Source organism: Euprymna scolopes, chromosome 2 (assembly GCF_053919585.1).
Source record: "Euprymna scolopes isolate OS-2025 chromosome 2, ASM5391958v1, whole genome shotgun sequence".
In the NCBI taxonomy this organism is placed as follows: Eukaryota; Metazoa; Mollusca; class Cephalopoda; order Sepiida; family Sepiolidae; genus Euprymna; species Euprymna scolopes.
The window spans coordinates 123,132,934-123,158,974 of NC_136483.1; the positions used below are offsets into that span (position 1 = coordinate 123,132,934).

The window sequence follows — 26,041 nt, forward strand, 5'->3', positions numbered from 1 at the left end:
CAATAAACAAATGAATTTATTTTCTTGCCAATCTTAATTGACAACATAAAAACTGTTCGAATTAAACAATTTGAATATGAATTTCATTTTAATTTCAGATTATTTTCGTGCTGCAATCGATGTTGGAACCAAACGATCCAGCAGGTAAAAAAGTTTTATTTAGAGTTTTGCTTACAATTGATTTATTCTTAGTGTGTCCAGCCAAAAGTTGGAAACTACATAAGATACATTTACAAACATTTTATTATCAGATTTTATGTAACTAGATTATTGTAAAAAATATTTAGTAATATTCATTTCCTTGGAGTGATCAATGATGAAATTAATACACGAGAGATATATAGCTCAGTTTGTAATTCTTTAAAACTATTGGGAGACATTTATTCTTGGAATCTTCCATTCAAAGATAAAAATGCCAGAAATATGCCAAATTAAAGCTGTGTTGGCTCTCATTGCATGATGAAAATCATCAAAAACAGCTTGCAGCAGAGAAAAAATCTCCCTGCAAGATCGAGCGAGAGTTAAGCTAATTTACATATAAATCGATGCACACAAAGAACAAAGAGCATAAAACCGGTTGACGTCTAAAAGGCAAACAGACACATGCTCTCTGAGTATTTACCATGACGAACGGACCTCACTAAAAGCTGAAAGAGTTTTGTTTGTCTAAATTTGGTAATTTTCACTTCAACTTATTACAATAAGGGTTACTGCATTGGTAGACAATATCTTGAGGATAAGGTTAAATTTTAAGAAGTCTGATTTCTGATCATGAATGTGATCTATCAAACTACGCAGGATAGTACCATTAAAATGTGTTGATCACAACATATAAACGTGAAGAGATCGAACAGATTTCAACAGTTTAAAAATTGTAAATAATGATTTGCTTTTGTTATTTTTGAATAAATGATTCAGTTTTTTTTTTCTTTTTAAATAATAACACTACATAATTTGTTCTTTTGTTGCTTTTTTAAAAATAATTTTTGTTTAATCCACAGAGATGGGTGAACATTTGATCAAACATGGTGACGGGGTGAAAGATATTGCATTTCATGTTGAAGATCTGGATGCTATTTTTAAAGTGAGATGAGATTATTTATTTTTATTGAAGTTTAAATTTTAGGGTGAATCTCTGTCCCTTCAATCTAACTCATGGTTAAATTTAGAAAACGTAGTATTCAAAACATAGAAAAAAACGATTTCTTCTATTTGTAGCAGTCAATACTTCAAGTCTGTTGTTGTATGTTAGATATTCTACATTTTATGTCTAAAAATAAGGATACTCCATTTTCTATTTTCGCCTAAGACTTTCTCAGTTGATGGAATAACAGATTAGCATATTTGACTTTAGCGGACAAACATCAACCTTAGGAGTCAAAAACATAAATACAGGAATACATGGCCAAATATGAAGATCAAATGTGTAACGGTATTCTTCATTATACAAAGTTATTTTTCAAAATGTAATTTTCAGTTTGGATGCTAAAGATTTTATCACAAATTATTATTTTTTTTCTTTGCAGAGGGCGGTGGATCGTGGAGCAAGTGTTGTGCATAACCCATGGGAAGAAACAGACGAATTTGGTACAGTGAGGTTTGCTGTGATAAAAACTTATGGTGACACAACTCATACATTTGTTGATCGAAGCAAATATGACGGACCTTTCTTGCCGGGATACAAAATAATTGATAAGAATGATGTACTTCTCACAGGATTGTAAATAATATTCTTTTGTCCTTCCATTAATTGACTGCATGTCTAATTGCATGGTGTGACGGTTAAAGTTGAAACGAAAGAGGGGAATAAGGAATAATGAGGAATGAAGTTGATAAAATAGGAGATGGTCAGGGAAAGTACCTGTGGTAAATGAAAAATAATAGAAAACATGATTAAAAATTTGTGATTTTAGTTGAACTTTTATAAATTCATTATTTTGTAACAATTATTTTATAACTTAATTACTTTATAACTCAATTATTTTATAAATATATTCATTGATTCATTTGAAAGTTTATTAAGTCAATATTTTTCTTTGATTTTTGCTGCTATGTTAAATAAATCTGAGACACAGCTCCAGGAAGTGGCTCCTATGAGCATCACCATTTCTTCAATTGGGTAAAATTGGGATGATCCGAGTTAGTGCTTGATATATATAGTGAACCCATAAATAGTTTAGTGCTGAAAGAAAATTGTTTTCTGAACCCGTCTCATGGTACAAGTTATCCCTCCACTGAACAGGCTTTGTGTCAAAGTTGTTTTATGAAGGGATAATTCTGATACTTGACATTCAAATGCTTTCACTTAAAATGCTGTAAAAACTAAAAGATCAACATGAAATAAAAGATTTTCATTAAAACAAATGAAAAGTAAGACAAATTAAATATAAGCAATTCATTTTCACCTAAATAAAAGCGCTATTCATTAGTTGAGACAGTATTTTTCTAAGACTTATTTTCTTTTTTGTAGGCCAGAAGTGGACTTGAAATTCATCGACCACATCGTAGGAAACCAGCCTCGTGATTCTATGGTGAATGTAACAGAATGGTCAGTTATAAAGAATCTCAAAGCTTTCTTTTTTTTTATTTTTTGCCATAGAAAAAGAGATAAACAAAGATAATTTCATAAAAAGTATTATACATATCAAATTATCATTATGAGATTAAAATTAAACAGTTTTTATCTTTACATTAATGAAAAGTTACATATATATACAGTGATTGTGAAATAATCGTCTAACTATAGTAAAATAGACCAAGAATTCATGGGCTGAATTGAAAATTGATGGTGAATCAACCCTAATTAGTCAGAGATTGAACCTAAGGGGCTATTCTAATTCCAACAGATATAGATTTAAACTATTTTTTATTTACTTTTTAAATAAATTGTTGGTCAGTTGAAATTCTCACGTACCATGAGTAAGACTCTACAATTGTTTTTGGCTTTGCCAAATCCTAAATCTAGATGGAATTATTATTGTTATAACAAGTGTTAGTTTTGTAATTTAATTTTTGAATTGTAAAGCATTAATTTTGTAATTTAATTTTTAAATTTTAATGTGTTAGTTTTGTAATTTAAATTTTAAATTGTAAAGGAATAGTATTGTATAACTTATTGGTTTATGTAAGTCAACTAGTGTTTTATTGCATTATATCTTGAAAAGCAATTTCAATTTTTTAATTTTCTATATTTCTAAAACCCTTAATTGTTTAAATTGCTTGCATTTACTCAGGCACCACTTTATTAAGTAGGATTGGATCAAATATATATGAAAGAGAGAGAGAGAAAAGAGAGATAGATAAACATGTGTGTAGAATTATTTGTATGTACGTATGGGTGTTGTGCATACATGAAAGTATATGTATGTTCATATATGTGTGTGTTTATGTATTATAGGCATGTTTATGCATAGAAGTGTGTGGGTTAGTCTTGGAAATGTCCCCAGCGGTTTGTCATCGACAGCTTGTCTTTTAGGATTCCTTTAAAAAGTTGTGAATTGTTTCTAAAGCAGAAAGATTGCTGTCACTTATCTGAGTGATATATGTGTATGTAAATGTGTTCAAATGTGTTTTTTGAGTAAAAAGGTGACGTATGTGTGTCGGCTATTTTAAAGCAATACTAAAGAATATATGCAGATATAACCATTAAATCACTTTGCTAGTTGAACCCTTCTGTGCATATATATATATATATATATATATATATATATATATATATATATATATATATATATATATATATATATATTATATATATATGCGAATGAAAAGGAAAACCTAAAATAAGTAAATGGTAATCAACATTTCGTCCCTATTTCAGGGGCATCATCAAGATATGGTTAAAAAATGCTGAGGAACCAGGTTATAAACCACATGCGAGTGAAGAGGGAAAGAACTTTTGTTTTTTTATGTATCTTTATTTATATTTATTTGTTAGTTAATACCTTATCAATTTTATTAAAAGTATATAAGAAGAAATGGTTACGGATATATAGAATAGTTACCCAGGATCTACATTCATGTTTTGCTCTTTGATTATTATATATTAATTGTATAATCCTTTTCTCTGCATGATGGTGCTAGTATTTGAAATGAGTGCTGATTCTAGAAGTCTTTGTTTAGCTCTATCTGGAACGAATTTGATGATTTTGCATATGTAAAGCTGAACGAGTGTCCATGTTTAGCACAGTGGGAGAAAAGTGCGTTTAAGGGATTGCCATTCTTTATGTCTCTTCTATGTTCACCGAGTCTTATTTCTAACTTGCATTGTGTTTCTCCTATATACGTCTGGTGGCAGTTATTACAAGGGATAGAGTATGTGCTGGCATTGGCTGTGGAGATTTCGGAGGAGTGTTTAGTGGTTTTTAATGTTTGGTTTATCATGAAAAAACATTGACATACATAACACAACCATGCACAGTTTGGACATAGTTTCCTTGTATACTAATGTCCATCATCAAAATGATATACATGATCAAAACAACAGATAAACAATCAGATGAAACGTTTATTTGTAACATTGCTAAACTTGTATGCTTTAATAAGTTGTGCCTACTATAACCAAAATGTATCAAATCTGTTTGATTTTCAAACTTTAGTTTAATTAATTTTTACTCATAAAATCAAACAATGTGAAAAATGTTTCACAAAAAGATAATCATGTGACACAAGTAATTTGCATAAATTATCATTTTATGTTTGTAATTTGTGATGAGTTGACAATTGCTAAGTATTTGGATTACTTACATTTTGACCAATGTGACTTTTGACTGTCTTCAGGTGTATCTTGTCAAACTTGGAAATTTTTACAGAATTTCACACTTTGTCTAGGTGTAACTTGTTCTCGTTTCATCAAGTCAAAATCATAATTTTTATTTTATTCTTAGTGATGTCTATAGTGAGGATTGAACCTTTAATCTTCAGGAGACTGTCACTTACAACAGATTGTAACTTAACAGCTTTATCCATTACGTCATGTGAACATGAGTTCGACAATAATTTCTGAGTTTGGCAAGACTCACCTGAAGAAGGGCAGAGATTACATTGACTGAAACATTGTGAAACTAATGATCAAGATAAGAATAGAAGTTGAAATAATCATTTTCATTGGTTGAAATGGATTTTGTTTCTAGATAAATACATTTCTATGCTTCTTTTAATTCTTCTATTTTAGGTATGAGAAGAATTTAATGTTTCATCGGTTTTGGTCAGTGGATGATAAGCAACTTCATACGGAATATTCTGCCCTGCGTTCCATTGTGGTTACGAATTATGAAGAGACCATCAAAATGCCAATCAATGAACCAGCTGATGGGAAACGCAAAAGTCAAATCCAGGTCTGTAAAAAAAAAAAAAAAGAAAGTTTGCTTGTGAATTAAAAATATTCTTTAGCCTAGAGTCAATTTGTATTTTTCAAGTGCTTTTGAATGAGCAACTTAACTAGTTGTCTGTTCATCTGCTGCTCTTTCGTTTCCCTTGTAGCTTCCATAAGAAGATCTCTCCTAGAATGCACACTTGCAAACGATTCGTCTTACTCATGACTCTTCTAGGCAGTTTTTTCCTTTACAGACAACTGTCATTATTCCTTGTTACTGAATTCTTAATCTTCATGATTTTGAAATATGAGAAAATCCAACCATTTTTCAATTGATGAAAAGTCACACTTGCCTTTCCAATTCCCTTACATCTGTACCTGCTCCAAAAATATAGCAAGTTCTCACTCTCATGATGCCAGACTGACTCTTCTGTAGCTGTATTTTTTTCTCTGGATATATGCTCCAACGAATGTCAAGCTTCTTATAACTTTTGCAAGATTTTGCAAAGTACAGAGTATTATACATCAACTGTAGAAATCCCAATATGCTTTGGTAAAATTACTTACCTATATAATAATACACTATGGCAATTTTATGTTCATATGTATGCAGGGTTGCGGAGTCGGATGGTGAAAGTCCGACTCCTACTCCTTGAATTCCTAAAATGCTGACTCCGACTCCGGACTCCTTGACCACTATGTGGAAATCTATTCTGCAGATTCATATACCAACCTCCCACACCTATTGAGCATTTTATAATAACTTTTCATGTATATCATTTTTTATGTTTAACATTCACTTGTATGATAAATATACTCACATATAAACTCTACCAGCTTTACTTATTTATTTAATGTTAACTCCTAACAAGGCATATCACCACTTGGACGAAAAAGGCTACTTTTTGAGACCATGTCTAGGAAAGATTAACAAGATGTAGATTTGTTACATTTAAACTTCTGCATATCAGTACGACCAGGAAAGCAGGTAGCAGGAAGGGAATTCCAAAGTCCAGCTGTTCAAGGGAAGAAACTATTAGAATAGAAAGCTTTTTGGCATCTAGGGACCTCAACAGTGAAAGGGTGAGATCTTATTGTTGAACGGGTTTGTTGGAGATATGTACAGGGTACAAGTGCAACGAGTTCATCAGAACACATTCCATTAAAGCAGGCACAGAGGTGCAAAATTGTGACGATGGGACAAGAGCTGGAGCTTAGTTGATAAAGTGGGACAGATTAGATTGACAACTTTTTTTTTTAACCTATCCAAGATGGAGAGACTAGTGGTAGATGCAACAGCCCAGATGTGCCAAGAATACTCCATGCATGAGCGAATGGTGGCCTTGTAGAGGTACGGGATACCCTCAGGTGTGAGTAGTCTTTTAGCTCGCTAGAGGGAACCCACCATCTTTGCAGCAGTCTTTGCAATGTCCTCTATGTATTTGTTCCAGTTTATATTGTCCACAAAGAAAAATATGGTAAAATAGTCCCAAAAAAGGAGTTTAAAAGTAGAATTCTCAGGTAGGGTGGTTTTTTCATTGATATAAGCGGTTTGAGAGGTGTCTTGTAATTGTTAAAGGAGAGCAGCTTAGTTTTCCTAGCATTAAATATTACCATCCATCTGCGTCCCCATTCAACTACGATCTGGAGGTCATTTTCTAATGATTTTTCCATTGTCTTAGATTTATGTACATCTTTTCTTCTCTAATGCATGTTATAGAGCATTGTATCATCAGCAAATATACCCATCTCGGACACAATATTATCAGAGAGGTCGTTTTTGAATTTCAGGGATAATAATGGTCCAAGGATCGACCTCTGAGACACTCCTGCATTAATGTTATGCTGCTTGGATGTATGTCCGTCAATGACAACCTGTATGCTTCTATTGTCTAAGATAGATTTAATTATATTTAGTATACGTCCAGTTATAATGTACAATTTAATTTTCATTAGCAGTCCTTTGTGCCAGACTTTGTTAAAGGACTTGGATGTATCATGTATCACAGACATGAGAAGGGGTGATTTTTACATCATCTAATGTGGCTTTAGTCCTCATAGGGAAATTTGGGAGAGAGTTGTTTGTTGGCTCTAAGGTGGAGTTAGAGGCAATCGCCAGGACAGCAGTTCCGCCTTTTCCATTACCGTGCATGCAACCTTCTGGTTGTTGCTCAGTAAAGGAATTACTGATTGTCCTTCATTCACTACACTAGTATAGATTTTTCCGAAATGACAAGTCTCTTTGGCGAATCTATGCGTTCCCTGATTATTTCAGCATGCTTTCTTTTGGTTGTCACTATTTCTCACTTACAATGATTTCTAGCATCTACGAATTTTGCCTATTTGTATTTGACTTATGACGTACAAACTGGCAGAATGCATGCTGTCTTTGTGCCATAGCAGCTGTACAATCTGTAGTGAACCATGGGGGGGGGGGCTTGCTATAATACTTCCGTGTGGGAACATGTGCTTCAATTCCCGCTTTGCACCATTCAGTTGTCTCATTGGCACTCTGTTCAGCAGGAAGAGAGAAGATATTGGTCCATGGGGCATCTCAGATATGTTCTCTAATGGTTTCTCAGTAAGCCCTGTTGTAGTACCATTTGGTTTTGACCCATAATTCCTCGCCTTGAGGGGTTTTTTTTACACAGGCATCACCACATTATCAAGGCCAAGAGGCAACTCGAGGATAAGGGTTAAAGAGTGTACAGTAGAAATTGGCAATATAGTAATTAATTCGGTGAGATTTAAATGTGATGTCAACTGATACCACAAGGTGGTCTGCATTTCCAACTGGACTGTGAGCATTAGTCACACAATCCTCAGGTACTGTGGTGAGGAATAGGTCTAGAAGTGAAACCTGCTGAGGTTCACGATCTGGTAGGCCGGTTGGAAACATTACTGTCTATGTGAGGGAATAGGCAATAAAGTGGAGCGTCCAGCTGCATCTGTGTAACCTGAGAAACCAAGTCAATTTTTATAGTGGACATTAAAGTGACCAAACGCATGTATTTGGGCGTTACTATCCAAGGAGAGTGCTGCATCTATACTATCAGACATGATCGATTAAGGTACAATCCTGACTTGATGAAAAAACAACAGAGAAAATATAAGTACCTAATGCAGTGATGAAATGTTAGTCGAAAGCACATAAAGCCTGGTCATCAGATTCAAGATTTTTCTCTCTAGTTTAAGGGAGAGTGCTACGAATATAGACTCTAAGTGTGTGCATACATCTATCCGAGTCCTTACGGTAAAGAGGGAGGTATCTTGTAATGTACAAGTAGTTGGAGGGGATTGAAGAGAGTTTATTTCACTTAATGCTAAGATATCCGGGGAGTTTACTAAAAGGTAAGACTCTACATCATCTATATTACCTCTAAGCACACGGATATTTGTGAAAGCGAACCTCAAGGGCGGAGTCGAATTGGGTTTCTTTTTTTTTTTTTTTGACATGATGGTCACCACTTATCAAGGCCCGGAAGCTACTTGAGGTTAAGGCTTATTGCATGTACAATAATCAATGGGATAGTATCGTAGTAATTGTTAGCATTTGAGATTTGATAAGGTGTCTTATTTAAGGGGGTGGTTCATCAGGAATTTGTTTATGTTGGACTTGAAGACATCCAAGTTGTAGTCTGGTGGGAAACAGGCAAACAGAAGAAAGTTCCACAGGCAGGCAGTTCTAAGAAAGACGCTTTGTTCATGGAATCTACGTTTTGATTTAGGCACAGATAAAGAGTGGGGAAAATTATTGACAGTGGTTTCAGCTAGATAGGTGTTTATTGTGAAAGATTGGCAGGCGGACCAGAGATTGGAGCTCAGACGAGCACTTGCCATGCAAGTAACGATAAAACAAAGACAGGCTCACAACGTCTCTTCTGTAGGAGAGAGGTCGCAGAGAAGAGAAAAGAGCATCCCCCACTAATCCACAAAGTCTATTTTGTACTCTGTCAAAGCAGGATAGGCTGTTTTTAGCAGCTTCTGCCCAGATGTGGAAGCAGTACTCCATCCTTGGACGTACTTGGCTTTTATATAGATAGAGAATTGCATCAGAAGTAAGATATCTTCTGGAGTGGTAGAAGGATCCCATGATTTTTCCAGCAACCTTGGCAACAGACTTGATGTATGTGTTCCATTTCAGATCAGGAGTAAAGGTAAAACCCAGAAGCTTATCAAAACATGGGGACTCCTCAAGACGAGAGCCATCCATTTCAATTGATGCCAGATGGAGATCAGCGCGTTGATGATGTAAAGATAGGAGCTTGGTTTTAGATGCATTAAAAGTAATCAGTCACCTCTTCCCCCTACTGTACCACGCGCTCAAGATCAGAGGAGAGAGAATCAGAGAGAACTTTGTCATTTACAGCCTTTGGAGTATAACCATAGATGGTCGTGTCATCAGCATAGATGTCAACGAATGATTTAAGTATGTGTTTTGGGAGATCATTGATGTAGATCAGGAAGAGAGTTGGGCCCAGAATGGACCCCTGAGAGACTCCAGCATTAATACTATGGGTCTCTGATTTCTGCCCATTAACCACTGCTCTTATGAGCCTATCAGAGAGAAATGATTTAATAATTTAGAAAACATTTCCAGTTATACCATAGCTGGAAATCTTGTGAAGTAAGTCTTTATGCCATACCTTATCGAAGGCCTTTGATATGTTAAGAGCAATTGCCCTAGAAAGGAAGCCTTTGTCAAGAAATTCTCTAATCCTATCAGATATAACCGTTAGCATATCTGCTGTAGATCTAGCAAAACAGAAACCATATTGCATGTCACTAAGAAGGTTATTTTTGCTGAAGTGGTTGACTATTTCTCTATTTAATATGGATTCCAGCAGCTTACTCATGACACACAGGAGACTTATTGGTCTGTACTGAGAGGGAGATGACTTACCACCTGAATTCTTAAATACAGGGCATACTGATGAGGTTTTCCAGGGTGTTAAGAAGCACTTCTCCTTAAGGCAATGCTTAAACAGTTTTGTAAGTATGGAGGCAATTCTTGTTGAAGCTTTTTCAACACTATAATTGGAATGCCGTCAGGGCCAGTTGCTTTACTGAAATCAAGGTTCTTGATTAGCTTGGCGACATCATGCACAGATATTTGTATGTTGCATAGCGTGTTGCCTGTTATAGGAGGAAATACGATGGCCTTCGTCACATAGGGTAGAATTAATGGCAAAGTTCTTAACCTTGTCTGATGCTGACGAGATGATCTTAGGTCCGTTGATGATGGTTTGGATAGAACGCATGCTTCTGTTCAGGATCCTGTTTTCTATTTTCCAAAACTGGTGGGGACCAAGCCACTGCTCAGCTACTTTGGATTAAACGGACTGAGCATGTAGCTCTCTTGCATTTTTATTACTCTTTTACAGTGGTTGCTGGCAGTCCTGAAAGCAGCTTTAGTCTTAATACATCTATTATGCTGGTAGCTATGGAAAAAGTGATTTCTGTGCACGATGGCAGCAGCACATTCTGGGGAGAACCATAGCTGGCTGTTAGGTTATTGTTGGAATTTTTTGGATGGTATGAATCGGTCTATGTCTACAATTAACTATTTGATCAGGTCTGATACTATAGAGGACGCATCTTTTTAAATATGGAATGCAGAGGTAGATTAGATATAAATGTATGGAAGCTATCCCAGTCAGCCATAGAGTATCGATATACAGTATGGTAGAGACGTACGTCTGAAGACTTTATTCTTATCTTAACTGATACAACTGAGTGGTCGGAGGATCCCAGAGGAGACAGAATGGAACATGAACATAGCTAAGGGGAAGTTGTGAGAAAAAGGTCTAGAAGGCTTGCATACTGACTGGTAGTATCTGGCACATGGATGGGTTCGTGAACAATCTGAGTGAGGTCATAGGCAATGGCAAAATTATAACAGAACTTCCCCTCATCATCTGTCTTGTTTGAGTGTGTCAGCCATTCCACATTATGGACATTGAAGTCACCGCAAATGTGAATGTTAGCTGAATGATGAGCAGACAGAATGTGGTCAATTTTATCAGATTTACTCTTAAAGATAGTAACCCTGCTGTTGTGGGGGCGATAGAGCGCAAATATAAATGCAGTGGTGTAAGCAAGTGCAACCCAGAAGCACATATGAGGTAAATTAGGGTCTTCTCTGGAGATATCCCTACCACAACGCTCTGATCTCCTATCTGGAATCAATTGAAATGAATGGCTCTAATTTTGGGGAGGCTCCATGTTTTGACAAGCTTCTGGGCTGGATAAATGGTGGGATCCTTCTAGCGCTCTTGTACATATCTCACTGCTGATGCAATTCTCTACCTGAGTAGAGTCAGGTACATCCAGAGATGGAGTATTGTTGTCACATCTGGGCAGGAACTGCTGGAAACCTTTTATCATACTTCAAAATAGACTTCATAAGCTGGTGGGGGTACCCTTTTCTCTTCTCTGCAACCTCTTCCCACAGAAGAGACGTTACGAGCCTGTCTTTACTCAATCATTATTTTCATGGCAGATGCCTGTCTGAGCTCCAATCTATGCCCCCCCCCTCGCTAAACTTTCATCAAAAACACTCGTCTCGCTGAAACCACTATCAATGATTTCCCCACTCTTTTTCTGTGCCTAATCCTAAACGTAGATTCCATGAACAAAGCTGCTTTCTTAGAAGTGCATGCCCGTGGAACTCTCTTCCGGTTCCCTGTTTTCCAGCTGACTACAATTTGATCATATTCAAGTCCAACATAAACAAATTCTTGATGAGCCCCCCCCCCTTAAGTAATCTAATTTACCAAATTTCCACTACTAACGATTACTAGGATATTGTGTCATTGACTTCTGTACACTCATTAACCATTATCCTCAAGTGACCTTTGGGCCTTGATAAGTGGTGACTCCTTTGTAAACAAAAAAAAAGAAAAAGCTATAAAGGGATATAGTGCCATGGGTTGCTTCTTATTAATTTATGTCCGTTATTTTTTGGGGGTGGGGGAGATAAGATTATAATTCCGGATTGATCCCGAACTAATCCAACTGCCAAATTCCATTTAGCAATTCCACTGGATAACTTTCAGATTACAATCCGATTGTTATCCAATGTAATCTACAGTGATCCCACTTAAAGACAGAACTTTCATTGATCTTGTGTGACATCACAACCAAAACGAAAACAACTGTCCAGACAGGATTTGCAGTGATCTGACAGACCGAAATATCTAGGTTGGCAGTATTTTGCGCGAACAGTTGGCAGAGATGGCGGAAATTTTCTGTTTCTATGCCTATCCTTGTAGCCATGTCACTAGTAAGGGTGCTGGAGGTAAACGTTTTGTCTGGACTGACGTTATCTGCCTGATAGTCAGGGACCCGAACCTTGGATTAACCACTAAGGAGGCTGTCCTATCAGCAGGTGCAAAGTACTGGGGCTGCTGTATTGCCATTTGGTGAATGGATTCTGGACCATGCAGTAGTTTCTGGTGGGGCCTCTCGATGCCATACTAGTGGGTAATTGTTACGGCTTTACCTTATCATTAGCTACAAATAAAAAAAAAATTCTTTGTTTCTTTTTCTCTCTTAGTTTCCCCTCTCTGTCCTGCTCTAAGTAAATCTGACAACCTAGTCCACAAATTCCAAAATTTCATCATGACAAGTTTCAAGAAAAAATACACGATTAAACCCGGTTCTCCAACTTCCAACGTAGACCCCTACTACCATGTCTCCTTCTCCAACATCAGGGGTCTACGTTCTAACCTTCCAGAGGTTGAAACCCAATTACAGGAGACTAAACCAGACTTTTTATTTTTAAGTGAAACTGGCATTGGACAGGCTATTTCCCTAGAAGAGTTTGCAATTAAAGGATACTCTAACTTAACTTCTAAATCTGACCTCCAAGATCGCCATGGGCATGGAATATGTGCCTATATTAAAGATGGCTTTCCATGTGGTAGGGACATCTCCAGGGAAGATCCTAACTTACCCTATATGTGCTTCCGGGTTGCTTTAGCTCACTACTGCATTTATATTTACTCTCTATCGCCCCGACAACAGCGGAGTTACTATCTTTCAAAGCATATCTGAGAAAATTGACCAAGTCCTATCTGCTCATCCTTCAGCTAACATTCACGTATGTGGAGACTTCAATGTTCACAACGTCGAATGGTTGACCCACTCTAACAAGACCGATGATGAGGGGAGGTTCTGTCATGATTTCTCCATTGCCTATGAACCTTGATTCCAGTAAAGCAACTGGCCCTGACGGTATTCCAATTATAGTACTCAAAAAACTTCAACCTGAACTAGCGCCCATACTTACAAAACTGTTTAAACGTTGTCTTAAGGAGAATAGTTTCCCATTTCCCTGGAAAATTTCATCAGTATGCCCTGTATTTAAGAATTCAGGTGATCGCTCATCCCCCTCTCAGTACAGGCCAATAAGTCTCCTGTGCGTCATGAGTAAGTTGTTAGAATCTGTGTTAAATACAGAAGTAATCAACCATCTCAACAAAAATAACCTTCTTAGTGACACTCAATATGGTTTCCGTTCTGCTAGATCTATAGCAGATGTGCTTACAGCTATATCTCATTGGATTAGCAAATCTCTCGACGGAGGCCACCTTTCTAGGGCAATTGCTCTTGACATATCTAAGGCCTTTGATAGGGTATGGCATAAAGGTTTACTTCATAAGATCTCTAGCTATGGTATAGCTGGAAATGTCTTCTCAATTATTAAATCATTTCTTTCTGATAGGTTCATAAGAGTAGTAGTTGAGGGGCAAAAATCAGAAGCTCACAGTATTAATGCCGGTGTCCCTCAGGGGTCCATCCTGGGCCCAACTCTTTTCCTGATCTACATTAATGATCTTCCAAATCACATCCTTACATCATTTGTAGACATTTATGCTGACGACACTACCATTTATGGTAGCACATCTAAGACAGTAAACGATCAAGTTCTCTCCAATTCTCTCTCCTCTGATCTTGAGCACGTAGTACAATGGGGAAAGGAGTGGCTAGTTACTTTTAATGCATCTAAAACCAAGCTTCTCTCTTTACATCATCAACATTCTGATCCACATCTGGCATCAGTTGAAATGAATGGCTCTCGTCTTCAGGAGGCCTCAAGTTTTGACAAGCTTCTGGGCTTGACCTTTACTCCTGATCTTAAATGGAACACGTACATCAAATCTGTTGCCAAGGCCGCTGGAAAAATGGTGGGATCTTTCTATCGATCCGGTAAATATCTCACTACTGATGCTATTCTCTATCTATATAAGAGCCAGGTACGTCCAAGGATGGAATATTGTTGCCACATCTGGGCAGGAGCTGCTAGAAAGGACTTGTCCTGCCTTGATAGAGTTCAAAATAGACTTCGTAGCCTCGTAGGAGATGTCCTTTTCTCTTCCTTGCAACCTCTATCTCACAGAAGAGATGTTGCGAGTTTGTCTCTGATGTATCATTATTTTCATGGAAGGTGTTCAACTGAGCTTCAATCTATGGTCCCCCCTCGCCAAACTTTCACAAGAAACACTCGTCTAGCTGTAAACACTATCAATAATCCACCCCACTCTTTATCTGTGCCTAAACCTAAACGTAGATTCCATGAACAAAGCTTCTTTCTTAGAACTGCACGCCTGTGGAATTGTCTTCCGTTTTCCTGCTTTCCGGCTGACTACAATATGGTTGTGTTCAAGTCTAACGTAAATAAGTTCTTGATGAGCCGTTCTATATAAGTTATCAAATTTACCAAATTTTCATTACTAATGATTACTATATTGTCCAATGTGTACTGTACACTCTTTAACCCTTATCCTTGAATGGCCTCTTGGCCTTGATAAGTGGTGATGCCTATGTATAAAAAAAAAAAATATCTCAATGAAGTAGAAGCATTACAGTACAGTACAAAATGAGATATCTCCAAAAATAAAAGCAAAACCATACAAAAAATACTAAATTGTGCAAAACACTGCTTATGAAGCAATTAAGTTATTGCTTATTCGCCAAACCTGTTTTCCTGCTCTTATTTACATATTACTGCTTCCGTCTTGTTGGAAATCGTAATTTCTCATTCTATGACTAAGTGTAATGTTTAAATATAAGGCCTATACTGATCACATGTATATTGTTTACTGATATATGTTACTAAAATAAATGACACAAATGTTATTTGTAAATGTTTGCTTTAAAGGGATAATGCTTTGCTTCCAAGACACCTTCCTGTCTGTTTTGCATGATAAACATTAAAAATCCTTATACTCCTAAATCCTCCCCAAATCCCTGTATATCTTTATTGTATATAAATGCTGTATTTTTGTAAGTATATCATCTCTCCTGTTTCAACTGGACAAAAAACCAACTGCTCTTCTCCCCAAGCTGATCTAGAATCACATACTTTGCATGTACCTTGGGAGGAGGGTTTAGCTTCCAGTCCTAAACTTTAGTAGGCTAACCTTTTCAAAATTGATAAATACTAAACATCTATAGATTTCTATTACTAAGGGATGCATTAGCTTAACCTATATTTATACTCTAAAGAATATCTATAAAATAGATAACTAATAGCCACAGTTTGTACCCAGATTATAAGTGATCTGTATTAACTAGCAACTATATATTTCTTTCATTAGATGGGATAAAGTACTGGTGATTATCTGTACTTGAAAACTAACACCTAAAGCACATTTCGAAATGCACCCTAACCCTTATACTATAATTTTCCAATTAGTCACTAATCCACAAACCACATTTGATCTTTTCTTAACCCTGGTAGATATTCCCCTTTAATCTACACCCCACACTCATACATACCTCCTTTTAAAACGTAACCAATCTTAATCCTATTCTGAGGAGTATAACTTCAAAGCAGATATTAATTCTTTGATACTAACTATCAATCCTCATTATCCATGCAACCAGGTGCAGGAAAAACCCTCTCAGTGCTGATGGACCAGTAGATCTGGTTAGGTCATTCATCTGGGATAAGGAAAACTCTGATTTGTAAACCTGCGCCATTGACCTCATACGTCTTGGCACCAAACAGGGTGAGGGAGGCCTCCTCATTCCTGGACGACAATGTCCCTAGAGTTGGTGACTTGATCAAATCACCAGTTTGCAAACCTAAACTGCTTAAGGAGTAGTAAGGCTCTGCCTATCTATACTCCATATTCCTTCTTTGCCTATTAGCCAGGAGCAGAGGTGCAGCCACAAGGACTCATTAGAGATGCCCAGTGCTTAGCCTTGTTTCCTAACTACGGCAATGAATGCCGTCCCCTACATTTGCCTTATTCCCTTCTCCTATAACTGGGCATCTTGGGGGTGCTTATTTACCATATATGCTAACATGATTGTACTGGGCCACTCCTGTCTGACAAGTTTGAGAGTACCGGTTTGACAGTTGCTGGTTCCAACTGACAGTACAGAAGCCCTTTGATAGCGCTTAGAGCGGCTGTTCTATCATCAGTTGTGTAATATCAGGATATTTGTAGTGCCATGTCACACATGCAAACACACCCTGCATTCATCTCTGGTGGGCGTTCCCAAGACCACATTCTTGTGGATGAGAAGCCAGCTGATGGTCTACTCATGTTGCATGATGGTACCTATGCACATGCGTTTTGCCTAGCACCTCAATCTAGATCTGAAACTACTAAATAGAATGAAATGATAGCTCAATCCAAAAAAATGTTCAAACCAGACACACACTCATGCCTCCTCTCTTGAGGCTTGCATTTACACGTATCCGAGGTCTTAGAACTATCTTAGAGGATGTAGAATCATTTCTCCTAGCAAACTCACTGAATATCTTGAAACTAACTTGCACTTTTTCATCCCCTCTAACATCTTTAGCCTTTAACATGTTTGGTTATCTTACACTTTGTCATAAGGAATTTAACAGGAACAGACTTGGAGTCTATATTTGTAACACCCTCCCCATGTCTAAGTAATCTAAACTAGAATCAAGTGACTAGGCCTTCATGTGCTTTAAACTAAATTTACAACATAGTGTTAGCTACTTGTATTTTCTTTATTGCTTTCCATTCAGCCAGGACTTTACTATAATCAATCATGTCTCTTACAGTATAGATGTAGCACTCTCCCTTGACACTAGCCCCAAAATATATGAGACTACTGAATGGTTTAAAGCAGCAATTGAAGCATATGTTGCTACACGAAAATTCTATAGCAAATCCCACCCTACCCAATGGTTTACTTCTACTTGCGCAGCTGCCATTGCTCAGAGGCAACATGCATACCGTAGATTTATCTGGCATAAGTCCTGTACAAACAGACAAAGTTTATAGAAGCTAGAAGTAATTGTAAGAAAGAAGTAGCAACAGCTAAGAGTGAATATACTGAAACCACCAGGAAATGCATCGAAGCGCAGAAATTAGGAACTCATGATTTCTAGAAAATCTACAATAGTGTAGTAAATAATGGGCAATCAATAATTCTCCCACTATCTAACAATCATGAGATTGTTTGTACAGCAACTGAGAAAGCTAACATGTTTGCCCGTTATTTTCCCTCAAACTCTACCTTGGACCCAGCAAACCATTCCCTCCTTGATTTTCCTCTGTGGACAGAAACCACACCAGATGATCTGAAAATCACCCCTTCTCAAGTACATGATATCATAAAAAACATAGACACCTCAAAAGCATGTGGACCTGATCTCATGCCAGCTGTGCTATTAAAAAAAAAAAATACTCCGCTGAGGTTGCTCCAGTAGACTCTAAACTCTTTAACAAATGTCTTACCGAATCTTGCTTTCCTGACAGCTGGAATATTGCTTCTGTAGTACCAGTTTACAAAATCTCTGGCAAACGAACTAACCCATTAAATTATTGCCCAATTAATCTCCTCCCGCTTTTCGCCAAAATATTTGAGTCTTTAATTAATCAAGCTCTAGTCCACCACCATACAGCTGCTAAACTTCTATTTGACCATTAATATGGATTTAGGCAAGCCCATTCTACTGCAGATATTTTAACTGTAATCTCTGAACGTATATACCAAGCACTGAATAAGGCAGGGGAGGGGAGGGCAGTAGCCCTATATATATCTAAGGCTTTTGACAGGGTATGCCATGATGGTCTTCTCATGAAAATAAAATCTATGGTATTACTGGACGAATACTTAACATAATTAAATCCTTCTTAAATGAGAGAAGAATCCAGGTTGTCCTCAATGGGCGTATGTCCAAACAATATAATATAAATGCAGGTGTACCTCAGGAATCAATCCTTACCAGATAAAATTGTCTCCGACATGGGTATATTTGCCGATGACATCATGCTCTATAGCAGGCACGTGGGGAAAACTAATGAGCACACATCTAAGGCAATGGCAGAAACCCTAGAGGAAGACCTTCACTCTGTAGTGGAATGGGGTCAGAAATGGATGGTAACGTTCAAAGCTGCCAAGACAAAGCTCGTTTCCTTTAATAATTACATGAAACCTTACCAACCACCAATAGTTATGGCTAAAGATACATTACCTGAAAGTACTTCGTTCAAACTCCTTGGCTTAACGTTCACAGGGAACATGAGTTGGAATAAATACATTGAAATCATTGCCAAGGCTGCTGCAAAGAAAATGGGCTCTCTCTACTGTGCTTGAAAGTTACTTACGCCTGAAAGTATCCTATACCTCTACAACGCCACCATTCGCCCACGTATCGAGTACTGCTGCACATATGGAGAGTGTTCTAAAGAGTCGTCAACCTGATAGGTCCTGAACTATTATCTAAGCTTCAGCCCTGTCCTATCAACGAAATGTTGCATCCCTCTGCTTGCTTTACAAGTATTTTAATGATGGATGCTCTGACTAACTCTTGTACCTCCTTGATGAAAATACCCCCGACAAACCCGACAAGCAGCAAAGTACCACCCCTACACAGTAGAAATCCCAAGGTGTAAGAAAGCCTTCTATTCTATTAGCTTCTTCCCCAGAACATCTAGACTTTGGAATTCTGTTCCGGTTTCCTGCTTCCCCAACTGTACTGACATGCAGAAGTTCAAGCATAATGTGAACAGAAATCTTGCTGCTAAACTCCCTACATAGTACCCCTGAAACAGATCCCCTGATAGCAGCCCCTACATCAAAGTGGCAATGTGCCTTGTTTGGTTAGAAAATGTAACTAAAAAGAAAATTGTAAAACCAAACAGAAAAACCATGTAAAAAAATAAATTCATTGGACTTAAGGAGTTGAAGTCGGATAAAAATATCTGACTCCGACTCCTTGTACTTTTAGAAATCCGACTCCGAGTCCAACTCCAGCTAAAATCTCCGACTCCTTCCGACTCCAACTCCACAACCCTGTATGTATGCTATCATCTGCCACCCTTTCTTTAAAAAATGGGATCGCATGATTGCCAAAAAATTCATTATTTAAAAAATATTTAACTGATGATTGTTCTCATAAGAATTTATTTTGAAATGATTTAAATTATTAAAATGAATAAACTAATAAAATGATTAAAACTGGTTTTATTTATTTAAAAGAAAATATTCAGCTGATAATATGTTAAGAAGAAAAAATATTTAGTTTTACTTTTAGTTTTAAAAATCATTACAATTTTCAAGAAATAAAAGATACCTATTAGTTGTAATTATTTAAATATTTAACTGAAAAAGGTAATTATTTTTATGTGGAAAAAAAAAACAATTTTTGCTTAACATTAAATTTTACATAAATCATTTTTAAGGAACATTTCATTATGCAGATGAAAACAGCAAATGTGGAATTTTCAAATAGAATGTAATCATTATTTTAGTATTTAAAAACTTGGACCATAAAATGAAAAGAAATCTTGTTCATTGTTATTAATATATTTAATATCCAATATTTTGAATTTTTTTTCTTCAGAGGAGGAGGGAAATTCAAAATTGCGATGGAAAATTTTTAAGTGCAAAATTATCTTTTTTTGAGTTAGTTGATCTGCCGAGATATTTAATTAAAAAGTTATTCCTCTTGAGTGGCCGATGACATCTTTTATAAGAAACTAGTTGTGTCTCCACTGTTTGAGAGTTTTTATTTTATTTATTTTTTCATTAACTATACCATTTTATTTTATTTAGTTTATTTTTATAATTTTTTCCTTTTTAAATCGAATTTTGAAATTAAATTATTATTATAGTAAAGTTTCGTTATTACATTATAATTGAATCAAACTATAAAACTATAATTTTGATAATGTTATTTAAATTTGTTTATAAAATTATTAGAAGTAAATAGTTTCAAAAACTTTCAATTATTCAATCTGCAAATATTTGCCAAGAATTTAAAAGTCAGAAATAACTTTCTATTCAGAAGAATTTGGAAGCATTTACACTTCCAAACTCTTCTCAAATGTGGAAAGATCCGTAATTAAGTCATTTTTTTTTTTTTTGTTTTTCAATTATTAAAAAAATTAAAATGGTTGACATTGGACATGTTCAAATGAGTTTCATCTATTGCTTCTCTTGTAGTTGCTTTGATTTTATTGTACAATATACCAACATCAGGTCACAGGTAGTGTTTCTAAAAAAAAATTGCGACTTTATTCATATTTTATTCTGTTCTTTTCTATTCTAGGAATATGTTGACTATTATGGCGGAGCTGGTGTGCAGCATGTTGCTTTAAATACAGATAATATCATCAAATCGGTAAATCATTCTTTTCAGGCAGTTTCAGATTCACATTTATCTATTATACTAGCATAACTGCCCAGCGTTTCCCAGGTGTTTGGAGGTGTATGTTGAGCAAAAAAAAAAAAAAAAAAGTGGTAGTAGGAAGGCAGGCTCGAACCCGTACTGGAGGAAAAGAACGGGGAAAAAAACTGACGTCTTTGCTATTACGATCACCGCCAAACTGGAAGTGATGTAAGTTTTAATTAAGGCTAGACAATCGAAAGGAGAGAATGACTTTCGAAAATATTGGCAAAAAAAGCGACCTCCCTCTCCCCCACTAGAAAAATGCCCAGTTGAAGGTGAACATATTAATGTTTTTAGCCAATTTTTCAATATTTGTCGTTTGAAAGGTTGAACTTCAAAACGATACTGATCTTGTGAAAATCCGTTGCCTCTGTCGAAAGTTTTAGGCAGACATGCAAACATACATACATACATACATTTATATATTGGTAACTCAAATTTTCAACCCAAACTGATTAAAAAGTTTGCCCTATCTCTGAATACCCTTTATGTAAAATTTCAAATGTTTAAACCAGAAATTGTCTGAGTAATTTGGTAGAGACCGAAGCGGTCAAATTTTTTTTTAACTTTGACCCCTATTATGACCCCTTAACATTTATTGTTTTGGGCTCAAATCAAGTTATTAAATTAGATCCATGTCCAAGGAACCTATCTAAAATTTCAATTATTTATACCCAAAATTGGCGGAGGAGTTTGGTAGAGTTCTCAAGGACAAATCGTTGAACTTTGACCCCTTAACAGCCAAATTTTTGGCTGAAACAGGATTACAAAGATTTTCCCAAATCTCACTACTCTATATATGAACTTTCGAGTCTGTAGACTGAAAATTGACAGAGTTATTGTGTAGGGAAATGTACACAGACAGACAGACACACACACTTTCACAGATATATAGATAAAGGAAATTATATAAATATATATATATATATATGCTCTGTGTGTGTATTTGTTCATTGGCTAGAAAAGTCAGAAACTACACAAGATAAACTAACAAACAATATCAGATTCAATATTTAGTCACTCTGATTATGATAAAAAATATTGTCATCATCATATGTATTACTATGGTAAAAAAAGGTTCCTTTTTTTTTCCTTCTTACCTGGTAGTCATTTCAAAAATATCATTACAAAGAAAACAGTTTTATTTCATTTCTAATTTATTGAACCTGTTGCCAGAGAGAGAGAGAGAGAGAGAGAGAGAGAGAGAGAGAGAGAGAGAGAGAGAGATATGGGATCAGTTGGAAGGAGAAACAGAGAAATTTTAAAAGATAGATGTTGCACAACATTTCGTTTTTATTGTTTGTGCACCCAATCAATGTTAGATAGCCTTGCATCATCATTAAAAGACAAAATATGTCCTAGCGATAAGCACATCCTTATACTAAACACTCATTTACTTTGAATGGAACAGAGAATAAAAAGCTTACAACATTAAAAATTCAAACCACTTTTAATAATCTGTTTTGGACTGTTTTCCATATCTTGGTGCAGTCTGTTCTACTCTTGTATCCTTTTGCAAGTGATTTCTATCACAGCTAGTCATCTTTTGGCAATTGCAAACTAAATACTTGATTGAATCCACTAGAGTAAATGGTTCTCATTATCTCTTTTCAATGTCTTAAATTCATTCATAAATGATTGATCTCACAACCTCATTTGTAATTTCAAACTTACTCAACACATGGTTAAACGGATATGCATGTTTGTTAAAGTTAATTCTGAGCAATTTAGGGTAAGGGAGAGATTTATAAAATGATCACTATGAGTTTTCTTTTTATCTACTCATATTATGTGTCCATTTCAGCAGACAAGTATTCAATTGATATAGAATCTGATTTCTCAGGATTAAGCAATTCAAACTATGTTTTTTTTTTATAGACTTTTATGCTACATGTTTAATATTATGATTTTAATATTTAATTTTTTCCCCATTTTCTTATTGTTTTAGTTAATTATTAAAATGAAAAACAAAAACATGAAAACAAATTTCAATAATTGAAATGACTAACAGGATGCAAATGAAAACTATTCTTAATTCATAAGTTTTTGTTTTCTCTCTGGATTTCAGGTCACCAACTTAAGAAAGCGTGGCATCCAATTTTTAGAGATTCCTGACAAATACTATATCAACTTGAAAGAAAGACTGAAGCACTCCAAAACTGTTGTCACAGAAGATATGGACACTGTAAGTAGATTTATTTCTATAATCAGATTTTATTTCGATTGGCAAGTTTTAGTTATATAATCTGTGACAAAGCAAAGCAATACTTTAATGTAGATGAAGCGTGTGATTTCAATATTTAGATTTTTTAATCTGTACAGTTTACTTTGAACTGAAATATAATAAATAATAAGTATAATAAGTACAATTAAAACAACCAGATTGATAAAACTAAAAGTGAGAAAATTAATTATGATGTATTTGCAAATATTTCTTTTAAAATGAAGAATATTAATACAATGTGTAAGTCACAAGTTGTGAGAAAAAATAGGCACACTTGAAACTATCTCATGATTTCATTCATATAGAGGTTTTAGGAGATTAGAATAAGTGATTTAAATAAGTGTTATTATATAACATTTTAACGTGCCATTAAATAATGGCAACATTTAGAAAGTAAATTTAAACTCAGAAATGTTTTTGCACGATCCCCACCAAAGGGAACATCAAACAATCACTTAGATAATGTCTGAATATTGTAGAAGAAAAAAATAGAATTTTTAAAGCTAATATGTGATAAATTTAAACTTAATAAAATGTTATGAAAAGAAACGAAAGGAAAAATATTAAAATATCTTTAAAAAGATCTCAAAAAAAATTCAAAATCCTTTTGTCTACACAAATACCAATGACTTATACTAATACATATAGAAACCTAGTAATAAAATGCTGCATTAATAATTTTCAAATTATTGTCAGTGTAGACAAATGAACAATTAAATATCGACCACTAGCTGAGTTACCTCATTGAGCAGAAAATCAAAATATATGAAGTTGTAATAAGCTTACGTCATATATATATATATATATATATATATATATAGTCATCCACATACAGTACTGTTTCGCTGTTTCACAGCTCATCAGTGCGGCTAGACAGGCAACTACCTCAAGCCAGGATTGAAACCCGACTGTTTATACGGCAGTCAAGGCTTCTAACCATTACGCTATTGGCTGCTGCTTGAACGAGTAGTGAGTTTAACGATGTTTTGATATCGTCCGAAATACCTATGTATATATATATGTATATATATATGTATATATATATGTATGTATATATATATATATATGTATGTATATATATATATATGTATGTATATATGTATATATATATATGTATGTATATATATATATATGTATGTATATATATATATATATATGTATGTGTATATATATATATATATATATATATATGTATGTGTATATATATATATATATATATATATATATATTTATGAGCTGCTTTATGTGCTGTCCATAATTTTTTGAAAGATATGGCAGAAATATAATTGGTTCAGTAAAATTGGAAATTTTTGTATTGAAATCTGTTAAAGCAGAGAAAACAATTTTTTTTTTTCTGTGTAATGTTTCTGCAAATTATTTTCCTCTCCTCTCCACAGTTACAAAACCTGAAGATTCTGATTGATTATGATGAAGAAGGTTACCTCCTACAAATCTTTAGTAAACCATTGCAAGACAGACCAACCGTATTTTTGGAAATCATTCAACGACACAATCATAACGTGAGTATCTTTTCTTAAACAAAAGAGAACATATACAGCAAAAATCAAACTTTACAGAAATCAGTGAAATTAGCAGAACATTAAAATTTTTGTTTCATTCACAATTTTTATTTTTTTTAATTAAAACAAAATGTTGATTAGAATATTATACATAAATAATGGCTTTTATTTTAAAGAAAACAGTTTGTAAATTTTAAATAGCAAATACACTATAAATAAAAATAACTAAAACTAAAAAATTACTAAAAGTAAAAATATACTAAACATAAAAAATAAAAGAAGTAAATAATTAGAAGTAAAAAATTAAAAGTAAAATATAATAAAAGTAAAAAATTAAAGCAAAAAATACTAAAAGAAAAAATTAGTAAAAGAAAAAAAAGAAAAGTAAAAAAAACTAAAAGTAAAAAATTACTGAATATAAAAATAAAAGTAAAAAACTGAAAGTAAAAAAAGTAAAAATAGTTTATAAAGAAAAAAAACTGAAAGTAAAAAAAGTAAAAATAGTTTATAAAGAAAAAAAAACTGAAAGTAAAAAAAGTAAAAATAGTTTATAAAGAAAAAAACTGAAAGTAAAAAAAGTAAAAATAGTTTATAAAGGAAAAAAACTGAAAGTAAAAATAGTTTATAAAGAAAAAAAATTGAAAGTAAAAAAGTAAAAATAGTTTATAAAGAAAAAAAACTGAAAGTAAAAAAAGTAAAAATAGTTTATAAAGAAAAAACTGAAAGTAAAAAAAGTAAAAATAGTTTATAAAGAAAAAAAACTGAAAGTAAAACAAGTAAAAATAGTTTATAAAGGAAAAAAACTGAAAGTAAAAAAAGTAAAAATAGTTTATAAAGAAAAAAAACTGAAAGTAAAAAAAGTAAAAATAGTTTATAAAGAAAAAAACTGAAAGTAAAAAATGTAAAAATAGTTTATAAAGAAAAAAAACTGAAAGTAAAAAAAGTAAAAATAGTTTATAAAGAAAAAAAAACTGAAAGTAAAAAATACTAAAAGTAAAACAATTAGAAGTAAAAAATTAAAAGTAAAATAATACTCTAAGTAAAAAAATACTTAAAAGTAAACATTCTAAAACTAAAAAATATGACAAAAAAATACCTAAACTAAAAAAATTAAAAGTAAAAAAAACTACGAAAAATATAAAAAATACTTTAAATAAAACTAAAAGTAAAAAATGTCCTGAATGTAAAAAATGCTAATAGTAAAACAAATAAAAGTAAAAATACTAAGTAAAATTTACTAAAAATGAAAAATAAATAAGAAAAAAAATACTGTGAGTAAAAAATTACTTCAAGTAAAAAATACTAATAGT

At 34.3% G+C, this 26,041-nt stretch overlaps 1 protein-coding gene across 1 annotated transcript in view; it reads left to right on the plus strand.

Annotated features, from left to right (window-relative positions):
- The window catches only part of LOC145295883 (4-hydroxyphenylpyruvate dioxygenase-like), a 244,933-nt gene that overhangs the window by 105,324 nt on the left and 113,568 nt on the right, over positions 1–26,041 (plus strand). The window contains exons 5-12 of the mRNA XM_080141635.1: positions 99–144; positions 1,002–1,084; positions 1,527–1,720; positions 2,471–2,548; positions 5,174–5,336; positions 20,868–20,939; positions 23,056–23,172; positions 24,609–24,731. Of these exons, the coding sequence (XP_079997761.1) occupies positions 99–144; positions 1,002–1,084; positions 1,527–1,720; positions 2,471–2,548; positions 5,174–5,336; positions 20,868–20,939; positions 23,056–23,172; positions 24,609–24,731 (876 nt within the window). The remainder of the gene's footprint in view (positions 1–98; positions 145–1,001; positions 1,085–1,526; positions 1,721–2,470; positions 2,549–5,173; positions 5,337–20,867; positions 20,940–23,055; positions 23,173–24,608; positions 24,732–26,041) is intronic.